This window comes from Colletotrichum abscissum (genome assembly GCF_030869225.1).
Source record: "Colletotrichum abscissum strain IMI 504890 chromosome Unknown Scaffold_20.1, whole genome shotgun sequence".
NCBI classification, from domain to species: domain Eukaryota; kingdom Fungi; phylum Ascomycota; class Sordariomycetes; order Glomerellales; family Glomerellaceae; genus Colletotrichum; species Colletotrichum abscissum.
The window spans coordinates 144770-161385 of NW_026850099.1; the positions used below are offsets into that span (position 1 = coordinate 144770).

The 16616-nt window shown below is 41.5% G+C and overlaps 1 protein-coding gene across 1 annotated transcript; it reads left to right on the forward strand.

Annotated features, from left to right (window-relative positions):
* Positions 1 to 4791: 4791 nt before the first annotated feature.
* Positions 4792 to 5211, forward strand: CABS01_08660 (uncharacterized protein; the record flags this gene model as incomplete). The annotated part of the gene is made up of 2 exons (XM_060542019.1): positions 4792 to 4909; positions 5111 to 5211. 2 exons carry the CDS (start codon positions 4792 to 4794, stop codon positions 5209 to 5211), a joined length of 219 nt encoding a protein of 72 aa, XP_060400909.1.
* Between the last annotated feature and the right edge of the window lie 11405 nt (positions 5212 to 16616).

Genomic DNA, 16616 nt, shown 5'->3' on the forward strand with positions numbered 1-16616 from the left:
GAGAGAGTTCTGGGGTGGCGCGGCGCGAAGCGAAGAGGACATGGGCGATCAGCCTTCAGGTAGGTAGGCCACTTGATGCTTGAGTAGCGTCCTCGCCCTACGCAGAGTGACAGATAATCAGGACTGCCAAGGCCCGTATGGGTTCTCTCGTCATGTTCGGCTCGGTGAGGATGGTGGGAACGACTGTGTATTCGGAGAGAAGCTGAATGTCAACGGTGAGGTGTGAAGGAAGCAGCTTCATCTACAAAGTACATTGTAATTCCACAGCACAAAGGTACCTTACCTTCCACAGTCAACCATCATATGGATGGTGCGAGGTACGTACCGAGCGGTACCGAGCGGTACCAAGCGACGAGACATCTAAGCGAGCTACTACCCAAGGCAGTCTAGGGGCGGGTGTCTCCTCGACGGGGAAGGTGGAAAGGCAACCCCTTTTCCTCTTGCACAATGCAGAGGGAGTCTCCGCGTGCAATTTTTTCTCTCTTCCCCAGGCTATCACACCAAGGTAAGGATAGACTCAATTCAATCTTCAGGTGGCTCAGCACACTCTAGGCTCTAGCAATGACAGCAGGCCGGGCGATTGGTCCGTCTGAAGCATCGGGGAAGATGCCGTGTATGGGTATCCGAGAGGGTAGCTGCAGGTCCCGTAGGGTGGCATCAAACCTTAAGCATGGGGATCGCGCTTGCGGGCTGGATAGGTAAAAAAAAGGTTGCTCGTAATGCTTGTTATTAGGAAGGGTTTTTGTTCAGAACCCATGGTAATGACTGAGTATATGCATACACCTACGCCTGACCATCAAAATGTTTCTAGGGTTGCCAAGAAGGCATTCGTACGGATAACATTTGACATGTGGGAAGAGACATTGCCATTCTAGTTGCATCTTGGATCCCGCCGAACGCCGCCGTGCAGCGGGCATACCCCATCCTACCTTACTCTGGTTGAAGGTTGAGACATTCTGCACCCGATTACCATTCGATTATTAGCTTATTGCTCAAGGCAACTAGACTTGGGCCAGAAAACCCCCCTGAGAGAGGAAACGAAAATTGCGCAGAAAAAAACTTGCGCATGACTATGTTGTATTATCTGCGACCCACGAAGACTGATTCCAGTCAGTGGCATCAGCCGCAACGCAACCCAGCTTTATGCAATACAACACCGCATAGCAAGCGAACATGAACTCCCACACATGCTCGCCTATCCGTGGTGGACGCTTGTGACCGAGGTAATATTCCGACTCGATCTAGACAGCAACCTGCATATAGACTGCCTGCACGGAATGCTGAGTACCGCAGACGCGAGACTCACGTTCAGCTGGTCCAGGTTTTCCTCTCCTAGCCTAGCCAAGCCAGCATCGTTACTTCATGAAGGAGGGCTGCCTATGTTCGTATTTCCTTGTCCATACGCGCGAAAGGACAGAGACCATATTCGTTTGCACTTACACGTCCGATTTCTTCCTTGCGCTAAAGCCAAGATCATGGACAGTGTGTCCCTATGGGTGTATGAAGGTTGCAGGACAATTTTGTCCGGGAAAGGGGATTTTACCCAGCAGAAAGATAGTTGCCTTACAGTTTCTTCAGACATACAAATTGATAAACAGAGCAGACTACGGCAGCGACCAACAACAACCGGGCAAAATTCAGAACAATGAAAGGTCTGAACTAGGGTACTCCGTAGTTGTGCAGGTTCACTCCGGAGCCGGGAAACCGGAAATCCCGGGGCATGTGTGTGATCCGAGGGCGGGCGAGACGGGTAAGGTAAAGTCGTCAGTGACCGGGAGCCCATTCCAGTGGTCGAGCAACGAGACACCACACACGTGTCCGGACGGAGTAGCGCGCCGATGAGGTGCTCAATCGTTCAATATCAGGAGAAAGGGCGTGAGACCGGCGACAGCCACTTTGGTCAGAAATGCCCCCACATTGCAACTAAGTCCCAATGAGGTAATGGTTTCGATAACTGCTAGCTAATAATCTCACCTCTAGCCCAAGACAATGATTGTGCACTAACACGGCAGTGCACGGGTGCCAGAGGATCACGGCCCCTCTGTGTCTCTTGGCAGAATAAGCGTATGTCAAGATCGTGACCCTTAGTAAGGCCGCGGGTGACTCTTATTCAGGACCTTGACATGGAATCTCACTGTCTCGATATTTAGTCAAGGCATACACAATAGACAAGTTGAGGGCCTAGGTTCTGGGCTAAATCACGACGAATACTAGGTAATGCATTTCTATCTACCTCACTTGCCAAGATACGCGATTGACATTCTGGGTTAAGCTCAAGCGCCTCTGGCTGAGACAAGAAAACATGGCTATTGAGATGATCGAGGCGTTACAACCATGAGTCCCAAGAACGATTGAAGATACTGTTAGGTAAGATACTAGGTAAGCTGGTGCTCGGTGGCTCGATAGCTCAGTGTATAGGTAAGTCATACTGGAGAAAGATCAAACCCGGGCGGGAAGGACCCTGACTCAAGGGGTGCACGTGCAGGAGACGGCAGTGAACAGGACGAAAAAATTGATAAAAGAAATGCGCGTTGAAGAATCGTCTAGGAGAGAGCAGCTTGGGGCAGGAACATCCTACCTCTTTGGAGTGTGTAAGAACAGAGGTACCCGTACGAGTGATTGGCAAGTGCATGAAACAAGGACCCCAACCCTGCGCGCCTGCCCTGTTCGGAACGTGAGATGAAATAAAAAAGAAAAAGAGGGAAGGGCCGTCCAGGTTCCCGCTATGCCTGCGCATTCAACATTGCCCCAAGACCTAACTCAGGTATCCGTGGAGTGCTACCTAAGTAGATTCGATCCCTGAAGAAGAAATCCGGAATTCTGGAATTTGTCGGTGAAACCGGGAGGCATGGTTTGGCGACAGGAAGGGGGGCCGGCAGGCGAAGGTGGCTTCCCACTCGGATCCATTGACGAGCAAGGAAGGAGGGAGGGATGGAGGTATTCACCCATCGAGCGAGCGAGGATGAAGGAAGGAACCCTCCAAGCTCAACCCAGGCAGGGGAAGGGGACGCTTGCGGAAAGCTGGCTCATGAGGTACCAACCACCTACCTATCTACTTACCTTACATGTAGGGCACGGATAGATAAGGAAGGAGACGGGAAACTTTCAAGTTGCCCGAACGCCTCCCCAGTCCCCAAGCTCCCTTAGGTTAGGTTTGTAGTGCTTCTTGCCCAAAGTATCTTGATACTACCTAAAACCCTTGAGAAGTTGAGGCGGACTCCCGCTCGCTTCATGGGCTTGACTAACGTTCCTGCCTACTCGCGAAAGGAAGGCAACGTAATATCTCAGGATGAGGATTCAAAGGCGCCGACAAATCTTGGCTAAAGTTCTTTGCTACGCCATTAGGTTTTCGAGGCAAGGTACCTAGTATGGATACGGTCCCCGTACGAATACAGATGCAGAGTAATAAGGCAAGGTACCAACATGAAGTGTTGCCTACCAAAACCCCGGTCGCTGCTACCCTTGCGGACATCCTACGGGTACGGACACGGGGGCCGGCGGTTGACGATGTGGAGACCAACGTGCCCGGTGAGTTCAAACTTTGCAAGAGCACGGCAGTTGTAAACTTTCGTACACTACTTGTCTCCCCGTGCCGGTTTCCTTGTCATGATGGGAACAACGACACAATCTTCAGATACAACATGATCTATCCGTATTCTGTGCACCTTAGTGCTGTTGCATCGCCTGGTTGGTATACAACCTTCCTTCGCCAAGGTAAGATACCTGATGATGAGGTATTGCTTGCTAGCAGATCGAAAGTTTCGGTACCTAGCCGGACTAGGACTCTGCCTTACGTAAGTTAGCTACGGAAAAAGTACCTTACGGATACCTTACCTTAACTTGAGGCAAGAACCATCACTGCTTGCCTGCCCGAGTTGCCCGCACAGGCCACATCGTGTCTTTCCCATTCCCAACGACAAGTTCCACTGGCAGATCCATCAAGACATCTCTTCCTATCTGTTCCATCAATACTCAATCTGGTGAGAATCTCCCACACCATAAAACCAATAACCACAAACGCAGCACAAATCTGGCACAATCACTCATCGGGATCAATTGACTGCCCACGCTCGGCTCAACTCCTGTCCCTTGCCCATACCGGCCCCCCTACTAGTCAACTCGCTTCGAGGAAGAAGGAGAGACATGGCGCCAGGCGCCTAGCCCCCCCCCCCCCCTTGGCTGACAGCAATTCCCAAGGGACTGGAAATGGTTGCATGCACCTCAGGACATACCCCCTCCTTTTGGTATTGTCTCCAGACCCACGAGTCCAAGACGCCGCAATGGCAATTTCCCCCTCCTTCGCTCTCCATCGCCCTCTTTCGCGAGCAGTAAGTTCCAATACGGAGGACACATCCAACATGTTCAGGGCCACCTTTATCCAAGCTATGCCGAGACCTCGATGCTCGCTCAGCCCGCAGGGCTCAGGAGTCTGTCCGACAAAGCCTAGGCCAGCCCACTACTGCGTACAACAGACAGATCACAGAGGCACATTCTTTTACCGATGCGCATTTCAAGGAGCTAATACCAAGCTTGTCATGGATGGAAATCCATGGCGTTCGCCCTGCTCGTCTGGAGGTCCCATACCAAAGGCAAAAGGGAAACCCCCTCGATGCGCTCGAATCGATGGCGTATCCGTACGAGCACACTACAGAGGCGCAAACACTGTGAACCCTCCCCCGGAAATGGGTCTCGACACTCACCCGACCGACCTACGAATACGCTGAAATGGTGCGATATATCCTAGCTTGGGTTCGTGGACCGCACAATTGGCATCCACTCAGCGGTCACTCCATGTCGACGGTCGACGCCAACGCCAACGCCAACGCCAACACCGGCAAACCCGCGACCACCATGGCACCAACAACACTACCTCACCCACACCCGCGCCCAGGATCACTACACGCTAGCTGTTACGACGGGAGCACTGCAAATTGAGAAAGGTCTCTAGCCCACCTCGTCTTCGTAATTCGGCAAACGAGAGAGTCCGATCAGCCCAATCGCCTGATTAGTGCTCCAGATTAAATGGAGTCCCCTCTGAATCTGATCCTCGCAACATTCTTGGCCCTGGGCGTCTGCCGAGGAACGACATGGAATTCGACATTTCTTAAAGCCGGACAGCACCGGATTTGCAGCCGCGCCCGGGGCTCACTCACTCACTCGCACGAGATCAAAGGGCGAGATCCGCTGTGGGCTATTGCAACCACGGCTTAAGGCTCTTTTCGCCTAGCACCCGCCTGCCAATGCACCGCTCCACCCTCGGCACTCGAGAAGCCGCCCAAGCGCCTCGTAAAATGCCGTGACAAGTCCCGGAGATGGACCAGACCACACCTTATATCACCCTGAATCTCGTCAAAGTCCCGAGACTCGGGTTGCGCCCGTTGCTCGAGGGCGCCTCGGTCACTCACGTTGATTACGCCACTCGTTGAACATCTCCCTTCACGAGTCATGTTTCCGCGGTTTCACCATTCTGACTTGCTCATCATCACTCGGAACGGATGGTGTTCCCGAAGCCTTTCCCCGCCTACCGCCCCTTCTCTCCAGTGAGGCTTGGCGAAGGGCTCATATTTTGTCATGTTCGACAGCATCGCAAAAGTCCCTGAATCATATCTCGCCCACCCTCCGGCCGAGAGACCGTTGATAGGGAAATGCACCGGCTTTGCCGCGCGAGAACAGACCCATCAATTGTCACGTCAGTTGGCTCCTCTTCCTTCTGCCAGACCCATATGGCGGCCGCTCGCGAAAAGCCCCGCGGTTTTTGTTGTTCCGATTATACGAAGCCTAGGGAAAATCCTCGATCAATTCCTGCGCAAATCCCACCGCATGACCATTCTGTGAGCCGAGGCCATGATGACAATTTTGTCAAGCTCGCAACTCACTCCTCGAGAGAATCTCATCGAATATCTTGGTCAGGAATGTGATGTTTGGCTTATGCGGCAGATCACCACAGAGAATTTGTTCGCCATATTATGTTGCTCAACCGGCTTCTATGACGATCTTATCGATGACGGTCCACTGCAGTTCTTAACGATGCAAGCTATGATGCTACGCAGCCGGCCATAGCCCATGGAGAGCACTGGTCACACAGCAATCCAGGATGTGGGAATCTGTCACTGTTAGAGGTGTGACGGGGCAACGGCAGTTCTTCATCACTAATTCCTTATTGATGCGTCGGTCCAGGGGTCTCTCATTGACAAGCCTCAGCCCTCTCGACTATTGACAGGGGCCTTCTTAACAAGATCGACAAATTAGACTTGGTCCCCTCGGGGCAAGTGGCTGGTTCTCCCGCCCGAGTAGGCGTTCATCTAGAATACCGCAAGTTTCAAGCAATTACCCAACCAAAGAAGGCAACCACAGCGACCAATACACCACTTTTGTTTTCTGGAATAAACGCCGTCCCACAGCTTCCGGTCCGAATAGACAGAGCAGGAAGCAAATATTATTCTCTATGCGGAAGTATGGTCGTTCTCAAGCCAACGCCTCATTTTTCTGCGGTAAAGAAGACATGGTCCGCCGTATACAGCGGGTGATCGAAGATTCTATCCGTCTGGCCATCCAGGCACAACTAGAGCCCGCCTTGCGGCCGCTGTTCGCGACTCATGACTGGTTCATCGTTCGGAGGAGAGGTCGTCCTCACCTCAGTGTTGACCACAAGCAGAAGTACGGATAGTAACTTGTAAGAGTTTGACCCGTTTGCACAGACACTCGTTGCGGATGGGATGACAGCTGTTCATTCACTGCAACGCCGCTGGAATCACCTACACGATGCAAGGACCATGCCAGTATTGGCTGCAAAAGGGCAGCGCTAGCTGCCACCAGGAGTCCCTCTGGCTGTTCTAGAAACCTGCGGACCTTCTGCGCGCGCACGTCGCATCCCATACACAACAAGCAGGGTTTACTGCAGGATTCAGGTCGATCTGTGGCTTGAGGCGTGACAACCGACCGACTTCCTTTTCGAGCTTGCAGCCCGATTTCATCTTCCGGTTGGTCTCCAGGCCGGACCATCAATCGGCCGTCATGCTATCCCGTTACGCACGTATGAGTTTCACGACCAAAAGCCGGCCAAGTATAGCTTACTATCAAGTACACCGGACTCAAGCCGATGATGGCGGGGGGGAAACGTGGCATTTCATCGTGGAATCGCTTACCAGTACACGTCTCGGTATCATCGCGCTGGGACCTGTTGTACGAGGCATCTTGTTGAAATCACCTCAACTACCTGAGGTGTGGTGACAGAGAAACGTCGTGCAGACACTGGCCTTCAACACGCACCGCGCCGCAACGGTGCATCTGCCCCTGCTCTGCAATCAGGAGCAGAGTGCGCTCGCTCATCTTGTTGTCTGCTGCATAATTCCAGGGGCCGAATCCTTTGTTCATACCTGTTCTGGAGTTTGCGCTGGTTTGAGCAGGTGCATATCATAAGTCCATCAGCTGGCAGCAAAGCTGGATGAGAGGGACTTCTCTTACTCCGCACAGTTGGCTGCTACTTAAGATCAGTCCCTTTGGCCTAGCATGAGCAACCCGCCAATGGCTGTGTCATCACGAGAGTTAGCACTCTCCGAAATGCTGAGTCCCAGTGCCGGCATTCAACTTGACGCACGACTTTCCCCAACAGGCGCCATCAAACAAACTCCAGTGGAACTGAATTAAGGAGCCACGCTTCAGCAAAGGGTAGCTATGTGGTTGTTCTGAGCCGATTCATTTAGCCTGTACAACGGTTGCTACGATAGAGGCAACACTTGGGAGAACTAACGGCTTGTCTTTCCCATATTTCCAATAGGGTACGATATTTTCGCTTCACCTTCCTCAGTCCTTTGTATTCGCTCAATCACAGAGGGCCATACCCTTGCGTGGAACGAGGTTGGATCTAGTTAGACTCGGCATTGCGCTCCGTCCAACAGCCAACCCTGCCCAACTCAGGTCGACATCCCGATGGCAATCTTCGACAATGGCTGCCGCTGAACGGTTTCCCGGGAAGGGCTTCTCCAAAATTCCTGTCACCCTGTCTTGTTATTCCCCACATCGTCGTTAGGCAGCAGGATAACGGGATGCCGCCATCACCACCCATCGAGATCAACCACGGTATGCTGCTGATCATCTGAGATGGGATCAGCCCGTTCAACGTTGAGCGTTTGTTCGGAGCTCAAACGCACGACGGGATCGTAATATCACTTCTTGCTGCCTTGATCAACAACATGCATCCACTCGAAACGCAAACTCGGTTAGAAGTCACCGTGGGTTCCGGGCTGGAATCACCGCGACCTACACCCAGCGTACACAAAACTGACATGTCAGCATCATCCGAAAAGCCCCTACTAAGCTTGGCCATACACCCCCTTCGCGAACGAGCCGTCCATGGGTGCTGAATTCGCCGACGCCCCACTTCCGCCTGACTTCTGGTGGCTGCTTAGCAGGGGCAAAGTTCACTGTAACCGTCTCGACAGGTCGGCAGTGAAAAGACGACCAGGGCTGTCACAACTGTAGAAAGTTTATCGCCAGGATAATATCTGATGCAAAGCAAAAGGAACGGCACACACTCTGGCGTTACAAGGCTGATCCAGAGTGTGCCGTCGACTGACGTGCGGAGAGAGGTGCTTCCAATTCGGCAGATGGCTCAGCTACTGTGTACTCCGTACAGGCAGACAGGCAGCATCAAGTCAAAAGGCACCGGCAACGAGTCGACGAACTCCACAGTATGATAAAAGACAATGCGAGACCTCTTCCTCAACTAGGCACATCCACTGCCACACCATTCCATGATCTTAAGCTCCGAGCCAGCTCGGCAATTGAGATGTTGAGGTCATGTCTTTCACCCTCTACACCCTGTGGGCAATAACTCAGCCACTGAGGTAACCAGCGCAATTCATGGATGGCACGTGAGGGGCAGATCGCGGTGCGGAATTCAGCATCCCTGGGGTCATATTCCCAAAGAGGCTTCACAAAGCGAATCAAACTCTTAGTGGCTCCCCAGCTCGATCGGACGCTAAACAACCGCCCTCGTCCATGGAAAGGAACTTGAGATACGGAGTACTGGCGAAGGGCCGAGCCAATTGTACTGTGGGGGGAGGGCTCATTACTTCATCCTCCACAATGCCACGCCTTTGCGGAGGTGATTATCACCCAGGACGGGCGCGGCTCAGGCCATGTTGGCATTACGGGGCCTGTTGGTGCGGTTGGCGCACACATCGTATGAGAGAGGGACCGAGGAGGGCCAAGAACAAGGTCAGCGACCTTCCACTTTGATCGGCCCCCAAGTCACATCCCTTGTGTGGGCGGCAGCGGTGCGAGATATCAATTATCATCGCTAGTCTGCCTCGGGGGCTGGAACAGCGGGCTCACCATACTCGCAGCTCGGTCAGGCTGGAACGCTCGCTGGGCATTGGACGCCGGTGGCTGACGATAGACGGGCCCGTCCGTTGCTCAAGGCTCGAGCGACATTCCATGCGGCCTTCTACCACCGCTGATAGCAGCAACATGTTCCAACATGCTCGAATCTCGAAGGCTAAGGGAGGGCTACGTCTGACTTTCCTACGCACTTGCGGGCGTGGCTGCCATGCGTCCACTCCCTGAATCTACGCAGTATCTACAGCCATGTGTCCGGCACCCATCCAGTCAACACCTTTTAGTGATGCATCGGGCGGTCCCTGACATTACAATCTAATCATTGTCTGCAGGTCCAGAGAGGGACCTGCCAGTCTTACGCCAAGGATTTGGAACTGTTGCTGCGCTCAGCGGCGACAGGTTGGCGACACAAAACCATGGGTTTCCTTGAGTATACCGGCAGCTGTATGGGTAAATCACTCTTTGTGAGATTTCTAGAGCAAAGTTCGGATGAACGATCAACGGGCCATTTGTTTGAAACGACTTTCGGAAAGGACTGAGATGCGATGTTGCGTTAAAAAGCTGGCGTCACATCGTGTGCGGACAACAGCTTACTGAGGCATACACTACAAAAAGGCCTCTCCGCTTCGTCTAAGAATAGCCGCGGTATTGCACACCAAAACCCCCAAATCTATGACCGAAATCCTGGAGAGCAGATCCCCAGGCCGGCCGCGATGATACCCCCCGGGCCCTGCACTTCGGAGCCGTTGTCCCCCTTTCTGAGGATGACGTGGGCCCCCATATGTATTCGAGCCATTCCAAGTCCAGCCATCGTTCCGTGGCCCTGATTGAAGGAAATTTTGCTTCCGGCGCTGGTTCCCAAGCTTTCCAACACCAACGGCTGGACTAGGGGTCACCTGTCAAGACAAGCCCGGCTCACCTGGGGAGTAATCCTAGACATGACACACAGCCGGCCGCTACTTTAGTCCTCGACAGCTACCGACACTGTTCTCCCGCGGGCGACCATGCCTCCATCAAACTTATGGATAGCCGATGTTCCCCGTTTGAGCGCACCGAATGCACCAAAAATCACCTACCGCGTGAGCAGAGATCAGATAGCGCAGCAGCCGAACCGCTAGCTTATCCAACGAAACCATGGCCTTGGGAGACCGTCATCCGCCCCTAATGCCCCTGGTGTCATGATATCCGCATACAGATACGGATTCTGTGTAGACACATGAGGGTCCAAGAATGGCCATTTCCATTCATTCGAATATTCGCCCACTACAACTGGAGGGGCTCCGGAGCACTACTTCACAAGTTTTGAGGACACTTCATCCTAGGCCATTAACGATGTTGAAGGTAGGCCGCAGCCGAGAGTCAAATATCCGATGCATCGGGTAGTTCATTTAGAATTGGCAAGCCGGGGTGGCTGGACGCTGAGAGAGGACTGCTACCGTGAACCCTCACGAAGCTCAGTCTACTCTATCCGTACGTACACTTGCTATGTGCAAGGCGTCAGGCTCCAGAGTCGGCCAGTACACTACTCCGTACTGAATAGTTCATACCGCAAAGCCGCTGAAAAGGGACCCTTCATTCGCTCCGAATGAGCCGGATGTGGCGCTTAGCTCACTCTCTGATGGAAGAGTACGTCGGAGCCCCCGTCTTCGGGATGTGTTCGTTTATCGCATCTAATGCCGACCAACGTCCGCTCAGCGCGTTAGATGGTCTGACCAGCAGCTAGCCTTTGTATAGAGTGATTCGATAAACTAATAATAACCCCCCCTAGTTAAGGTAAGAGTCCCGTGCATAATAGTAAGTACTCAGTTATTAATAGATCCCTAGGCAAATTTTTAGCTAATTACGGGCTAAAAATATTTTACTATATAATCGCTTTACTACTAGTTTAAATATTATAAGTTTTATATAATAAAAGAATATACTACTTTACGCTTTACTAAATTATTTTAAAAATGTTTCTTAATTATATCTCCTCTTAATTATACTAAAATTCGCTTATTATAACTAACTCTATAAAATTATTCCCGTAAAACTTATTTATCGTATATAATAATAATATTATCTTAATACTTTTACTTTAGTAAAGCGAATTTAATCTATTATAAAATATTTAAGAAAATTTAGATTACGATAGCGTATTTATTTTATATCCTAATTTTTATAAATATCGAGCTCTTATTTATAAAAAGTCGATTAAATAAGTAAGTATTATATAAATTAAACTTTTATATTAAATATTAATATAATACTTAGGTTATAAATAATAATTCTAATAATTATATTATTATTTTTAATAGCTTAAATATCCGTACTAAAATTTAAAATAACCGAGGTATTATTATAGTATAATAACTTTAATATATAACTAGTATACCTAAGTTTCTTTTAATTATTAATAATAGAGTTACGCTTATTATCTTAACTAAAGCCTTATTTATAAAAGAAATCGAGCGGCTATAGGATATAGTATATTTAACTTTTTATTTCTTAATATTAAGAGTTATTAAAAAATAGTAGATTTAATATAATACCCGACGAGGTATTATTAGTTTTTTAATAACTAGTATTATTTTAAGAAATATACTTATAATACGATACTATTATACTTACTAAGGTAGTAAAGCCTATTTATATATACCCTATAACGACTTTTATTATATAATTATTTTAAAAGACTTCGTTAAGAAGTATAATATACTACGAGATAGAGTTAAAATATTTAATATTATAAAAAAGATTATTAAATAAGTCCGGTTATCTAAAAAATATTTTAGAAACGTTTTAGAAACGTTTTAAAAATATTTCTAATTGTTTTTTTTTTAAATAAAGTACTATTTATACTATATACGCTAGATTTAAAAAAGGCGTTATATATTAAAAATAGAATATAACATACTTTTTTAAACTAAGGAAGATATAATATAGTATATATATAAGATTATTTAATAAGATAATATAAATAACTTATAAAAGACTTAATAAGAGCTTATTAGTCTTTAGTAATGGATCTTAGTATACCGAAATTCGTATCCTTTATAAAGACTTATAAATTACTACTTTTATCTAATTTTATTAAATTAAAAATATTATATATAATATGTTAAAGTAGCTATAAATAAAACGGATACGCAATTTATAAAAGAAAGGGGTTAAGAATACTATATATTTATATTAAATTATCAAAAACGTCCTATTTATAATAAGCTTATTAAATATTTTATTAAAAGATAAAGCTAAGTTATTACTAACTAAATAAAACTTATTTTAGACTACTACCTAAACTTAAAGTAATAAAGTGTTTTATTAAATATCAATACTTTATTTTAAAAAATATTAAGATAATACTATTTATTATCTTAATATTTTATAATAAACATAACTATCCTCTATTATTACTAAATAAAACTCTAAAAGCTATTATTTAAAGTATTTTTTAAGTTCTCTAGAGGATTAATAAACTAAGTACGAGTCTAAACGCCTTTCTTCGATCTCCTTAACTCTAAGAATTCTTAGTTAAGAATAAGGGGCGAATAATTATAAATATTTATTAAAGCTTTGTAAAAATAGATTTTTTATAATATATTATTTATAAATAATAGATTTTTTTATTTTCTAAGGGGAGTTAGACCTTAGCTCTTATATTATAATAGCGAAGAGAAATAAATAAGCGAATATATATAAGTTTTTTTATAAATATAAAAAGATAGCTATTTTAATATTATAATAAGTATATAGTATATTTAGTATACGTACTAATTTAATACTAACTATATAGTTATTTACTTTTTTTAAAAATAAGTAGAATAATAAAAGTTCGACGATATAAAGTCGTTTATAGTTAATATAAACTATAAATATATAAAGGGTACAGGTTAGTGAAAAATTATCTGGGGCTAGTATAACTAAAATAGCAAAAAAGGTATATTATAATATTAGAAATGTTTTTAAAATGTTTTTTAACCTTTGTTTTAAAATTATTAATATATTATTTATAAAGCTCTGCTTTTTATACGGGTCTATATAAATACTAAAATTATAAATATATATTACTATATATTTCGAGCTATGTTTAATATTTTAGAGCGAAAGTATTAAGTTTAGGTTTAATAGAAATACGTCTATAAAACCGGCCTTTTTAAAGTTATTTTAGATTAAGTAGATATAATAATTAAGAGCTTAGGTAGATACCTTATTAAAAAGTTTAACCCTTAATAAACATAGCTTATATAGGTTTAAAACTATATATACTTATATTACGTATATTTTAAAAGAGGTATTAAAGAACTCTTAGGTAAAAATTATTCTTATAGTATAGACTCTATTTATAATATATTAATATCTCTTTTAAAATATTAAATAGTACCTAACTATAACGAGCTATATAATATAATTTATTATAAGTATTATATCTTACTATATATAGCTTATAGTAAAAATATTTTAGAAATATTTTAAAAGAGGAAAACGTTTTTAAAATGTTTTTAAAATGTTTCTTATTAATACTTTATTTAATTAATAATAACTTATTATTTTATAGAAAACTTTCCGTAATATACTAACTAAGTAAAGTATAAACGAGAACTATATATTATAACCGGGTTCTATAATAAAATAACTAAGGTTTTTTTAAAAAACTAGCTTTTAATACTTAATAATATAAATATAGTTAAGATCTTTTACTTAGTTTTATATATTTAGATTAGCCGGTATCTCCCTCTACTTATTATAATTAATAGGTATATATTAATAATTAGCTATTATAAGTATTAACTAACTTTAATAGTACTCGTAACTAAGATTAGAATTTAATATTACGGGATTTCGTAACGTGTTATAAGCATATTATAACTTTATATCGAAATATTAGTATTATAGGCCGTTTTTAGTATTTAATATAACGTTAGAGTATATTTAAAATACGTTTTAATAAATACTTATTAATTATTAAACTAGAAAAAAAAGTAAGAGATCGGGCTAAGAGTTTATAAACTAATATTAGAAAACTATCTCGTACTTAACGAAGAACTCGTAAGGATTTAGTTATTAGTTAATAGAGTAGTTCTTAAGGTAAGAACTTTAGTAGCTTTAGTTTTAATAATTATAATAATAATACTCGGTCTTAATACGGAGTAAGTATTTTATTTTTTAAAATACTTTTTTTATTAAATAGAAATCGAAACCCCCCGAGTTCCTTAATACTTTATAGCGGTTTACGAAAATAAGCTACTTAATTATAAACGTAAATAAGCGTAAATTATTTTACGTTTAAAAAATAATAAGTAAGGGTTAATAAAATTTAAAAGGATAAAAAACGAAAAGAATAGGAGTTTAAGTTTAAATAAGAACGTAAAGAGTGCGAGTTTTTAATAAACTAGGCTTATAAAGAGCGTAAGTTTATTATAAAATAAGATTACTTAAATAGGGTAATAGAGGTAAAAATAGTGCTTAATTAACGAAAATAGGAGTAGGAAATGAGCTAGTAAAATAAAAGCTCTTAAAATATTTTTATATTTATTCCTTTTTTAACTTCATTTTTATTTAAGTAATTTAAAATATTTCTTTTATAATATTAATATAAAATATAAATTAATATTTATAATATTTTATTAAATTATAAATAAGAATGTTTTATAGGTTTTTTTAAGTATTAATAATAAGAGAAATTATTCTTTTAATAAAATAATTCGTTAGGGCTGTATTATATATTACGTATTAAAAAAACTAAATATATTACGTTTTATATTAAATAACTAATTAAAATAACTCTTAACTTCTTATTACTTATTTAAAAAGCGAGTTATACTTATTTTAATATATATAAAACCTTTTAATATTAACTTATATAAGTAACTAAAATTTATATTATATATATATTTTTTTATTAAAAATAAGGGGACTTTTTATATATTTTTTTATATTTATAATAAGAAATAATAAGGACGTATAACGAATTAATACAGATATATAGCTTTTAGGGATATATAATATTTTTTATTTTTAATAAGTCTAAAAATTTATTATTAATAAGAATAAATAGGGATATATAACGAAATAATACGAACGTATAGCTCTTAAGGACGTATAATATTTTTTATTTTTAATTAGTTTAAAAATTTATTATTAATATACTTAGATTTTACTACTTTTTTTTAAAGTACCTATCTCTTTTTATAATTCTTTTTATATAATTATATTTTAAAAAAGCTTTATTACGAAGCTATTATTAATTTAATACGTTTTATATCCTTTTTTTTAAAAAAGATTATATTAGTTTATATATTATAAAATAGCTTTTTTTATAGCTTACGTACCGAGCTTATATTATTAAGCTTAATTTAATAACTTAAATAATTAAAACTATTTTATAAAATACTAACGCTTTAATAATAATAATATATTATTATTTCTTATTTTAAATAAAAGCTATATTAATATTAATTAGTTTTATAAAACTAATGATCGTTATATATATAATAACTTAATAAATAATATCTTTAAATTAACTTATTATTTTATTTACTTTTATAGTTATTTTTTATTTAAAATAAAGCGTTTTTTTAATTTATAACCTCTTATTATATTTTAAATAATTAATCTATTTTTTTATAACTTAAATCCTAAACTTATTAACTTTTAGTAATTTAAAATAAATTTATAATACCCTTTTTAACTAAGTTAATAACTTTATAAAAGTTAATAACTCCCTAATAGAGTAATTTATTAGGGCCGTACTATATATTATATATTAAAAGAAATTAAATATATTACGCTCTATAGTTAATTATTAATTAAAATTAACTAACTCGACCGTTATTTTCTTTTTATTAATAACTCTTAACCTTTTTTTACTTATTTAAAAAGCGAGCTATACTTATTTTAATATATATAAAACCTTTTAGTATTAGCTTATATAAATAATTAAATCTTATATTATATATTCTTTTTTATTAAGGGTTAATGGGCCCTTTATATATTCCCTTATATTTATAATATAGCTTATATTATAGGGATTTTTAGCTCTATAAAATATAATTTTTAAGCTAATATTAATATACTAAATCTTAATATCCGTATTAGCCTAGCTATTTATAATATTTATATTATTACCTAGCTAAATTTTATATTATTAAAAAGTATTTTATTAATTTTTAAATATACTTATATTAATTATAATAGTTATAATATTAAACTAACTAAGGGCGCCTAGTTTAAGAAAAGTAGACTTATTAATAAGTATTTTTAACTTACTAATTACTAATTATATACTAAGAAATTCT